The sequence below is a fragment of the Canis lupus genome, chromosome 4, assembly GCF_011100685.1.
Source record: "Canis lupus familiaris isolate Mischka breed German Shepherd chromosome 4, alternate assembly UU_Cfam_GSD_1.0, whole genome shotgun sequence".
Taxonomy (NCBI): Eukaryota; Metazoa; Chordata; class Mammalia; order Carnivora; family Canidae; genus Canis; species Canis lupus.
In genome coordinates this window covers 58,908,771-58,921,137 of record NC_049225.1, presented here as the reverse complement: position 1 = coordinate 58,921,137, position 12,367 = coordinate 58,908,771, and the positions used below count along the sequence as shown (strand labels likewise).

The 12,367-nt window shown below is 40.8% G+C and overlaps 1 protein-coding gene across 1 annotated transcript in view; it reads right to left on the bottom strand.

The window, feature by feature from the left end:
* The window catches only part of CCDC69 (coiled-coil domain containing 69), a 36,679-nt gene that overhangs the window by 8,542 nt on the left and 15,770 nt on the right, over positions 1-12,367 (bottom strand). Inside the window, exons 2-4 of the mRNA XM_038534985.1 lie at positions 11,913-11,982; positions 9,084-9,190; positions 8,604-8,691 (exon numbers count right to left, since the gene is read on the bottom strand). Coding sequence (XP_038390913.1) covers positions 8,604-8,691; positions 9,084-9,190; positions 11,913-11,982 — 265 coding nt within the window. The remainder of the gene's footprint in view (positions 1-8,603; positions 8,692-9,083; positions 9,191-11,912; positions 11,983-12,367) is intronic.

The window sequence follows — 12,367 nt, the reverse complement described above, 5'->3', positions numbered from 1 at the left end:
AAAGCCTTAGCAAATATATAGAAGCTATAGAAAAGAACCAAAAGGAAATTTTAGAACTAAAAAGTGTAATAAATGAAATTTAGAAAAAACCTCACTGGGTGGGCTCAGTAGCAAAATAGAGATGACACAGGTAAAGAGCCAATGAACTTGAATATAGAGCAATAGAGATTATCTAGTCTTAACAACAGAGAGAAAAACGATTGGGAAAAAATGAACAAAGCCTCAGGGACCTGTAAAACAATCTGAAAATGTCTAATATTTGTGCATCAGAGTCTCAGAAAGGGGAGAGAAAGAGTGCAGCACAGAAACTGTATTTAAAGAGAGAATAGTTGAATGCTTCCCAAATCTGGCAAAATATAAACCTCTAGATTGAAGACACTCACTGAACCCCAAACAACGTAAACCCAAAGAAATCCACACCCAGACACATCATTTTGGATAACTAATGACAAAGAAAAATCTGGAGCAGAACCAGAAAAAAATGGTGCCTTAGAAGAAACAATACTTTGAATGACTGGATTTCTTATGAGAAACCTTGGAGACAAGACAAAGTAAGAACATAAATAAGGAATAAGAACTGCCAAAATAAAAGGACTGTAAATCTAGAATCCTATAGCCATTGAAAATATCCTCAGGAAAAAAAGGTGAAACTAAAACATTCTCAGATGAAACAATGCTAAAATAATCCCCCACCTGCAGCCCTTCTTAGAAAATTGCTTAAGAAACTCTTCAGACAGAAAGCACATGATACCAGAGGGAAACTCGGAACTTCAGGAGTGCAGGAGAGCAACAGAACAGTAAATTCCTAGGCAATAGAATAGACTACTCTTCTTTTTCTTCCCTTGTGCCCCTGAAGATATGAGTGATGGTAAATCAACGTTATAAACAGTGTAACACTTTCTGATGGTGCATTCAATGTAAGTGGATGTAATACCTAAGAGAAGTACCACAAGAAAGAGAGAGGTAGAGACCTGCATGATGGTAGGCTTGCTACATTCCACTGGAAGTGGCAAAATGTGAATTCTAGGTAGACTCTTAAGTATTTTGTAATTCTTAAAGCAGTCACCCCCCCAAAAGAAAAAGAAAGAAAAGAAAAGAAAGACACCAAAACCAACCAAACAAAAAAGCCTATACAAAGAGATATAGTAAAAAAAAAAAGAAAAGAAAAGAAAAAAAAAAAAAAAACACAGAGACAAGCTAAAATGGGATACTAAATGTGTTACTAAAATGCTAAAATGGGATACTATTTCAAATACTCCAAAAGAAAGCAGGGAAAGGAAAGTAGAAGATTAAAAAAACAGAATGACCAGAAAACAGATACAAAAATAACAGACCTACATCCAACCATATCAATAAGAACATTAAACCAGGGGCGCCTGGGTGGCTTGATCAGTTCAGTGTCTGCCTTTGGCTCAGGTCATGATCTCAGGGTCCTGGGATAGAGAGACCCTGCATTGGGCTCCCTGCTCAGCAAGGAGTCTGCTTCTCCCTCTGCCTTTGCTCCTCACCCTGCTCACCCTCTCTCTCTAAAATAAAATAAAATAAAATAAATAAAATAAAATAAAATAAAATAAAATAAAATTAAAATTAAAATAAAATAAAATAATAAAATAAAATAAAATAAAAAAAATAAAATAAAATAAAATAAAATATAAAATAAAATAAAATAAAAATAAAAATAATAAAAAAATAAAATAAAATAAAATAAAATAAAATAAATAAAATAAAATAAAATAGGGCACCCTGGGTGGCTCAACGGTTTAGCGCCGCCTTCAGGCCAGGGCCTGATCCTGGAGACCTGGGATCGAGTCCCACATTGGGCTCCCTGCATGGAGCTTGCTTCTTCCTCTGCCTGTGTTTCTGCCTCTGTGTGTGTGTGTGTGTGTCTCTCATGAATAAATAAATAAAATCTTAAAAATAAATAAATAAATAAAATCTTAAAAAATAAGAATGCTAAATTAAATGGTTCAAACATTGTAAAAAAGACAGAGATTGTCAGAATGGATCTTATTAAAAAAAAAAAAAAACCCAGCTATGGGCTATTTACAAGAAACCCACTTTAAATATATGTCACAGGTAGATTAAAAAGCAAAAAGGTAGAAAAAACATTAATCAAAGGAAAATTGCTGTGGCTATATTCATTTCAGATGAAGTACACTTAAGAATAAGGAATATTATGAGGAATAAAGAAGGACATTACATAATGATGAAGAGGTTAGTTTTCTAAGAAAACATAATCCTCAGTGTTTATATACCTAACAAAGGAGCTTCAAAATACATGAAGCAAAAATGAACAGAACTGAAAGGAGAAATGGACAAATATACACAATTATGGTAGGGGTCTGCAACACTCTGCAGTATTCAGTAGAAAAAGGAAGTGTAAAATCTGGAAGAATACAGAGGAACGGAACACTGTCAACATCCTGATTTAACTAATTTATAAAGTACAACTTACAGTGGCATAATACACATGTTTTCAAGTGCACATAAAACACTCACAAGATAGACCATATCCTGAACCATAAAACAAGCCTTAACCAGAAAAGGAGCAAAATACAAACTATGTTTTCTGACCATAATGAAACCAAACTGGAAATCAGTCACAGAAAGAGAACTATAAATCTCCAAACACTTATGAGTGTTCAATGAGCCAAAGAGGAAGTCTCAAAGGAAACTAGAAAATATTCTGAACTGAACAAAAATGAAAATACAAAAACATCAATCCATGGGATTTAGGGAGAAATTTATAGCACTAAGTGCTTATGTTAAAGGAGAAGGGTCTCGGGGTGCCTGGGTGGCTCAGCAGTTAAGCATCTGCCTTCAGCCCAGGGCATGATCCTGAAGACCCAGGATCGAGTCCTACGTCGGGCTCCCTGCATGGAGCCTGCTTCTCCCTCTGCCCTGTATCTCTGCCTCTCTCTCTCTCTCTCTCTGTGTATGTCATGAATGAATAAAAAATCTTAAAAAAAAAAAAAGAGAAGGGTCTCAAATCAGTCATCTAAACTTCCAGCTTAAGAAATCACAAAAAGAAGAGCTAAGTATAAAGCAGGCAAACAGAAGGAAGAAAATAAAGATAACAGAAATCAATGAAAATCAAAATGGAAAAATCAGGGGGAAAAAATCAAGGAAACCAAAAGCTGGGTTGGGGAAAGGATTAATAAAGTTGATGGACCCTAAATAAGACTGACAAAGAAGAAAGAGAATACACAAACTACCAATTTCAAGAAATTAAGAGGAAATATCACCACAGACACAGAAGATATTTATAACAATAGTATGAGACTACTACAACAATTCCATGCATATAAGCTCAATAACTTAGGTGAATTGTAGCAATTCCTGAAGAACCACAAACTACCCAAACTCACCCAAGGTAAAATACATAACCTGGGCATTCCTATAACTAACTATTAAAGAATTTGAATGTGTACTTAAATACTTTCTGGAAAAGAGATGTTTGAAAACAGATGGTTTATTCACAAACTCTGCTGAACATTTAAAAATGATACAATACCAGTTCTATACAATCTTTTCCAGAAATGAAAGGGGAAGGGACAGTTCTCAATCATTCCATGAGGCAAGCTATACCTTGAAACGAAAACCAGATTGATGGTACAGAAAAAGAGCCCTAGTGAACATAGACACAAACATCTTCAGTGAAATATTACCAACTCGAATTCAGAAATACATGAAAATGAATAATACAATGTGACCAAGTAGGGTTTATGCCAGGAATACAAGGCTAGGTGCAAAATTTGAAACTCAAATCAATGTAACCCAAAATATTAACAGTCCAAAGAAGAAAAATCACACAATTATATGAGTCATAGATCTAAGTGTAAAACTTTAAACCATACAAATTTTGGAAGACAATATAGAAGATTTTTGTTGTCTGGGGTTCAGTATTGAATTTTTAAGATATGATACCAAAAGCATAATGAAAAAAGAAAAAATAATAAATTGAAATTTATCAAAATTGAAGACTTTGCTTTGTAACATACATTGTTAAGAGAATGAGAAAAAAAAAAAAACCCTACAGACTAGGAGAAAATATGTGCAAATACAAAGGACTTGTACCCAAAATGTATAAAGATGTCTCAAAACTCAACAGTAAGAACAAGCAAGCTAGTTAATGGGTAAGAGACTTGAATGGACATTTGACCAGATGATATACAGACCACAGGTAAGCACAAGAAAAAATGGTCAACATCATTAGTCATTACTGAAATGCAAATCAAACCCATGATGATATATCACCACACACCAATTAGAACAGCTAAGGTTAAAAAAAAAAGTTGGCAAGTATTCAGTGAGAAGCAACAGTGGAATTCCTGTACTGCTCAGGGGAATGCAAAATGGTAGCCACATAGGAAATCAGTTTCCCATTTCTCATGAGGCTGAACATACATTTACTAAATGGCCTATTCATCCTACTCTTGCATTATTTACCCAAGGGAAATGGAAACTTATGAACACACAGAAATCTGTACATGAATGTTCCAAAGAGCCTTATTCACATTCGCTTCAAACTGGAAACAATCCATATGTCTTACAAGTGGATGAGTAAACAATGGCCTTGAAAAGACAAAACTATAGTGATGGGGAACAAATCAGTAGGTACCAGGAATTGGTGTAGGGGTGGAGATGAGTACAGAAGGATAGCCTGAGGGGCACCTGGGTGGCTCAGTCAGTTAAGTGTCGGACTCTTGGTTTCCACTCAGATCATGATCTCAGGGTTGTGGGCTCAGGCTCCCCCGCAGGCTTCACACAGTGTGGAGAGTCTACTTGGGAATTCCCTTTCTCCCTCTTCCTCTATCCCTTCTCTTGCTTATGTGCTCTCTCTCTAATAAAATGAAATAAAATATTAAAAAAAAAAAAGGATAGCCTGATAGAATTGGGGGGAGGTGGAATTGTTTTGTATCAGATTAAGGTGATGATCACGTGAATGTATACCTGTGTTAGAATGTATGGAACGGTACACCAAAAAAGTCAATTTTACTGTGATAATTTTAAAAATAAAAACATGAATAAGTAAATAAATCTTTAAAAAAAGTTTTAAAAATAAAAACAAAAAAGAAAACAAAAGACAACAAAGAATCATCAATATGGAAAACTACCACTAGTTTTTCCCAGTTATCTATGTATCATTTCCCAAACAAATAAAATCCTTTATTTTCCCTCCCACTATGCTTTTTATTCATTCATTTCATACACATTTATGTACCACCTAATATAAGCCAAGTGATTTAGAAATATCTATGAAGGAATTCTGACTGGTGGAAAGAACTCAAGACAAGCAGTCCCTTCTCCTCTGGGGTTTTTACAAAAGGAAAATTTTCTTATCAATATATTTATAATGCTAAAAAGGGTATCAAAGCAATGTGCAGAGAACAAAGTTGCTTTCCTACAATAGCCTAGTGACATGGGAAAGGTAGATTTTATTTTTTAAAAGATTTTGTTTATTTATTACAGAGAGAGAACATGAGTGGTGGGGGAGTGCAGAGCATGAGGGAGAAGCAGACTCCCTGCTGAGCAGGGAACCAGACTATGTGGGGCTTGATCCCAGGACCCTGAGATCATGACCTGAGCGGAGCAGACGCTGAACTGACTGAGCCACCCAGGCGCCCAGGGAAGGTAGATTTTAGAGATATGGAAACCCAACTGAGATTCAACGTAGATTGTAGAGGCATAGACACTGAACTAAGGTTGAGTGACAGGCCCAGGATTGCACAGCACGTTAGAATTAAAACACAGCTCTTCAAATTCCCTGGGCGAGGGCTTCAAATCCATTCCAAAACATTTTGTGCTAATGTTGCAATATGTTTCAAGAATCTTAAAATTGTTCAGACCTCTGTTCTAGTTATTCCGTTTCTGGGAATCTAAGGACATAACGTGAAATGTGGGCACATCTTTATGCAAAAGACGTTTAGTGCGGTGTTATTTACAGCAGTTAAAATCTGGAAGTCTAGACTCACAGGATATAAGGAAAACCATGTATGCAATAGTCTAACCTTTATCAACATTTACAAGCAGAATAATTACTTGGAAACATGTGGGAAACAATGTTAAATGAAAAGAACAGATCTAAAATTTCACATATAAAATCATCCCAACTGGGGTCGCCTGGGTGGCTCAGTAGGTTGAGCATCTGACTCTTGCTTTCAGCTCAGGTCATGATATCAGGGTGGTGAGATCAAGCCCCAAGCTGGAGGCTCCTTGAGATTCCCTCCCCCAGCTGCTCTCTCTCCCTCTGCTCCTCCTCCTGCTCTGGTGCTCTCTCTCTCTTTCTCTCAAATAAATAAGTAAATCTTAAAAAAAAATCCTATCTGTATCTTTAAAAGATAGTTTTTGGCAAAGATCATGCAAATACTAATGATTAAAGTAAACAATGGTATAACATTTTCTAGGTCTGTTTCAATAGAATAAGAAATGTACATAACCTTCTCCAAAGAAGTTATACAAATGGCCAAAATGCACATGAAAAGGTGCTCAGCAAAATTAGGCATTAGGAAAATGCAAATCAAAACCACTAGGAGATACCACTCCACTCCCCACTAGGATGGCGACAATGACCACAATAGCAGCAAGAATGGAAAGACAAGTGTTGGCAAGGATGCGGTGCAACTGGAAGCCTCGTGGTTGCTGATGGATGCAGAGTGGCGCAGCTGCTGTAGCAAACACTTTGGCGTTTTCTCAAAAAGTGGAACATAGATTTACTGTATGAGCCTGCAATTCTACTGCTGGGTGTACACCCAGGGTAACTGAAAGTGGGTGTGCAAGCAGGTGCTTGTACTAGTGGCACTATTCGCGGTGGCCAAAGGGTGGAGGCAGCCCAGGTGTTCATCAACTAATAAACAAATAACAAAGTATGGTGGGTCCATACCAATAATAATGGATATGACTCAGCTATAAAAAGGAATGGAGTAGTTTTTCAAGTGGGAGAGGAAAAAAGAAATTGTAGTGTAAATGTAAGCTGAAGCATGGATGTGCCCTGCAAACATTATGCTGGGTGAAGAAGCCAGACATGGGGTGGGATGGTAGGTCACAGATGGTAAGATTCTATTTACTGAGGGTCGACTGGTGGCAGCCAGGGGCTAGGAGGTTGGGGAGGGATGGACTGCTTGGTGGGTATGGGACTCACTTTCAGGGTGATGAGAGTGTACTGGAATGTGATGGGGTGATGGTTGCAGGGCACTGTGAATGTACGAAATGTCACTAATGGTAATGGTCTTATGTGTATGCTACCAAAATAAAAAAAAAATACATGAACTTTGACACACCAACTTTACTAGAATGTTATTCAATTTTTAAAAAGATTTTATTTATTTATTCATGAGAGACACAGAGAGAGAGGCAGAGACACAGGCAGAGGGAGAAGCAGGCTCCATGCAGGGAACCTGACGTGGGACTCTATCCCAGGACCCCAGGATCACACCCTGAGCCTAAGGCAGACGCTCAACCACTGAGCTACCCAGGCATCCTACTAGAATATTATTCTCAGGAAAAAGTCATGAATGTGGCAAAGATGTACAAAACAGAGTTTACTGTGTAAGTATCGTTGCTATTATAAACAATGGCAAAAGTTTGAAATTATCTAAATGCTTAACCAATGGGCTCAGATGAACAAGGGCTGACATTAGAATGCTGTGCAATTACTAAAACTTATGTTACAGAAGTGTAATGACAAGATATTAATAGAATTCAAAGTGAGAACAATTTATTTCCTCCCCCAATGTCTGTGTGTTTATGTGTATAGATGAATATCCCAGGTACACGTACACACACACACACACAGAATGAAAGGGATCCATAGCAAAGGGATAACATTGACTAGTTCTGGTGGAATTACATACAATTTTAATTTTCTCAATAATATAATAAACACTAATAATTGTTTGCTAACTATCTTGTGAAATATTAGGCATTGTTCTAAATGTTATCTATCCATCTACCTGTACATCAAATCATTTAATTCTCATAAAGACCCTATGTATTAGGGTCTTAGAATTTAACTAAATTCTTCAAGTTTACATAACCAGTAAGAGAAGAGGTGAAGATGGGATTCAAACCTGTGGCTGCAGAGCCTCAGATCCCAACCACTATGCGGTAAGATCATTTTGTTTGATCCATAGAGTCTAAATTTTATGATGGCCACATCACATATAAAAAGAAAGAAAGTTATCTGAAAAAAATTGCCTAACTATAAATTTTAAGAGCTGTCATTGTTGTAGGGAAGGAATATGGATATTTAAAAAAGAATACGAATTCTTTTTTAAATGGAAAGGGGGGAAAACTCTCTCAATTAAGGTTAAACAAAGCATGGCGTCAGTTTTAAAGTCATGTCCAAAAGGACAAGTCCCAGGACCCTGAAGATTCCAGCCCTGAAGCAGCCAACTATTTGTGGACCAGAGGCAGGAGGGAGGGGCCAGAAGCGGGGGTGGGGGTGGGGCAATAGTAGAAAGGAGGGGTCAGAGGCAAAAGAGAGGGACCAGAGACAGGAGTGGGGGCCAGTGAGAGTCCGGAATTCGAGAGGTGAATTCGGGAGGTGGGAAGAAAAGAAGGACCCTTCTAAACCCTTGCTAGTGAAGCATCTCCATCCTTACCTTGCAGGGTCTCCTCATGCTCTCCGTCCAGGACTCTTCGCTGTTCATCCAGTTTCTCTCGAAGCTCTAGCTCCCTCTCCTTCTCTACCTGGGGGCGGGAAGTGGTTCAGCGGGGCTTCACTGATCCACACACCAACCCCTGGAGCTTTGTGGAGGTCGGTGATCAGAGTCCCACCCCATCATCCAAGTGATGGAAACAACCTGAGCTCAGAGTGGGCACAGACTTTCAAGACATAGTAAACTTGATGCCCTCTCCAGGCAGGAAGTCTTTGTACTGTGTTAGAGTGTTTCCCAATCTTACACTGCATACAATGAGCATAATGAATTACATGCAAGCAGTTACAAATATTTAGTCAAAAGATAAAGGACTTCCTACTGGGTAAAGGAGTAAGAGATACTTACAACATCAAAATCGAAAGGTAGTCCTCAAGATTAGAAGGGAGGAGGAAAAGAGAGGGCTTGTGTGTCACCTGGACTTACCTGTTGGGCCCATTTCTTCCTCTCTTCCTCATGTTGCTGGAGAATTCTGGTTATCTCCTTCTGGCACTGCTCGGCCTCCTCAGATGGGCAGAGCTGGACAGCTGTGGCTACAGGTGAGGAAGCAAAAAATTCACACACAGCAGAGGGGAGGTCAGGGATGTGGCAGAGAGGATGTGGGAGGTCAGGGGTAAGTGGTGACAACTCCAGTCTCCAGCTCAAGAATGGTTTTAGATGGGAGATCCAGAAGATCTGGGTGGCGCAGAGGTTTGGCACCTGCCTTTGGCCCAGGATGCGATCCTGGAGACCCGGGATCGAATCCCACGTCGGGCTCCCTGCATGGAGCCTGCTTCTCCCTCTGCCTATGTCTCTGCCTCTCTCTCTCTCTCTCTCTCTCTCTGTGACTATCATTAAAAAAAAAAATAGATGGGAGATCCACCTCCAGCACCAGCCCCTCACATCTCTCTGGCTTCAGAGACCCTCTTTCATGTAGGAGCCAGTGATCTCATTATGGCCCCTTAGGATCTAGAGCAGAGCTGGGAACTCACAGGACGGACTCAGCCCATTAACATGCTCTAGCTCATATCTAAAATAAAAAAAAGGGGGATGCTTGGGTGGCTCAGTGGTTGAGCGTCTGCCTTCAGCTCAGGTTGTGATCCTAGGGTCCTGGGATCAAGTCCCACATCTGGCTCTCCGCGGGGAGTCTGCTTCTCCCTCTGCCTATGTCTCTGCCTCTCTCTGTATCTCTCATGAATAAATAAAATCTTTTAAAATTTTTTTAAAAAATAAATAAAAATTTTAAAAAGTTGCTGAGATTTACTTTTACTTCATATACAGATTTCCAGTTTTGCTTGAAGAAGCCCAAGAACTGGCTGCATATACCTTTGTGCCACCCAGGAGTTGACGCTGAGGCACAGCTGTCTTCCCCTTTGTACAGGATGTGACTCTGCCATTTGCCACAGTCCTTGCCTCTCTCTCCAGAGGGCACATAGAGGGGACCACTCCATCACTTGCTTTACCTGCTGGGGCTGGAGCCTGTGAGTGTCTGGGTGTGTGACCCCCGACTTTTAGCATCCCCCACCCCCATCCTGGCCAACGGCCAGCTAGCTGGAGGCAGAGGGGCTGCTGTGAGTGGGAAGAAGCCTCAAACTGGAAACCTAGATCTCATTAGGGAAACTCCAACACAGGTCCTGCCAATGCCACTCTGAGTCCAACAGGCTCTGGGTGTGACCCAACGCATGATCCACCCTCCCTGTGCCTCAGTTACTCAATATGGGAAACTGGGAAAATAATATTATCTAGCTCACAGGGCTATAGAGATGATTAAATCTGGAAACAATGGCAACAGAAATTATATGAGCAAGATAAGGAGTACTGAGTGCTTACCCAGTGCCCAGGAACCTGTTGAAAGTGCCCCACAGGGAATACGCAGTCCTCACAACAACCCACTGTGGCGGGTACTGTGTTTATCCCCATTTCACAGAGAAGGAAACTGAGAGACAGAGAAGTTATGCAATTGGGCCAGGATCACCCAGCTCACAGTTGGGGGAGAAGGGCTTTAAACCTGCACAGTCTGATCCCACGGCAAGCACCCCTCATTGCCACCTTAACTCTGCTTGCTTACGTACAAAAAGCAGTAAGTGTACTGCCAGGTATTTAGAGGTAGCTCAATAAATGCGCTTTATTTTGAACTACATGCTCTCTAGAGATTCATCATTGCTCATGACAAGTATTAGAGGGGCTGGCATTACTGCTGTGGCTGGCATTATTATATCCATGTTAGTATTATTATCACAGAGTGCCACAGACAGCGCTGGCAAAGGGCTTGGGGAGAAAGGTGAAGAATGGGGCTGCTAGCCAGTTAGCTGGCACTGGGCCTCCTATCGGGGTTGGGGAGGAGAGTAGTGAGTCAGTGCCCTGGAGCCTGGGGGACAGCGGTGACCACATTCAGGGAACCCCAGACTCTCACAAACCATTTGGCTCAGACTCCCAAATGTTGGTCCACAAGACCAGTCCCAGACTGGCCCCAGCCAGGGAGAAGCTCATAAAAAACATAAATCATCACCAATACCATCAGCCCCCGTCCAAGAGATTCCCGTTTAGCTGGTCTGTGGTGGGGCTCCAGAATTTGTATGTTTGTAGCTCCTCCAGGTAATTCTCGTGCACAGGCGGATGATAGAACCTCTGAATTCTGGTCCAGTTGCTTATCTGGTGCTTGAACTCTGTCTACAACAGCCCTGACAGTCTCCAGTCTGTAACTGAACACTTTCGAGGTGGAGAGCTCATTTCATTAGTAGGTAGCTCTGATGGTTTTAAACCAACAATCACACAAAAAAATCCTTTGAGATTGAACTGAATTCCACCTGCCTGTTTCTGTCACCTTGAGGCCCTTGTGCTGACCTCTGAGTCACACTGAACAAGGCTTATCTTTCTTCTCTACAGGGGCACTTCAGACACTTGGAGAGATCTGCTGTCTTTTATTGCAACATCTTCTTTCCAGGTAGAACATCCTCTGCTCCTTTAATTGCTCCTTACAGGACATGGTTTCCAGATTCCTCACCAGCCTGATCTGTCTCCATTGTACTCCCTCCAATTTTTCTGGATTCCCCTAAAAATGTACTTTCCAGAAATAAACTCAGCACTCTGGGTGTGGCATTAATAGCCAGGAACGGGTCAGGACTATCACCTCCCTGATTTTAGACATGATACTCCTATTAATGTAACCTACCTAAGGTCTCATGAGATAATTAAATAGCTATATCACTTCTGTTGATTATAAAGTAGGAAACCTCATGGATGGAGAGGAGGGCATTTATAGGGCTGCCTACTCACCTGTGTCCCCATTGAGGGGACCTAATTCCTGTGGCTCTGGTCTGGGTGGCTGATCTGGTTTTCGGCGCCTCTGGAAGAAATGAGACAACAATGAAGTGAAGGTAGGGGCACCTGGGTGGCTCAGTGGTTGAGCGTCTGCCTTTGGCTCAGGTCATGATCCCGGGGTTTTGGGATCGAGTCCCACATCAAGCTCCCCTTAGAGAGCCTGCTTCTGCCTCTGCCTATGTCTCTGTCTCTGTGTGTCTCTCATGAATAAATAAGGTAGGAAGTCAATGTGAGGATGTATGCTATACTGGATCCTTCCAAAGGCAAGACAGGACTGATGTCCAGTTATGCCAGACCTTGCCCTGGATCCAGTTGCTTAGGCTGCCTCCCTCACTAGCCGAAGGCAGCACTCCCTCTGTAGGGAAGGGGTTCCCATAGCAGGATTTCTCATCATCACCAGGGAAACCTTC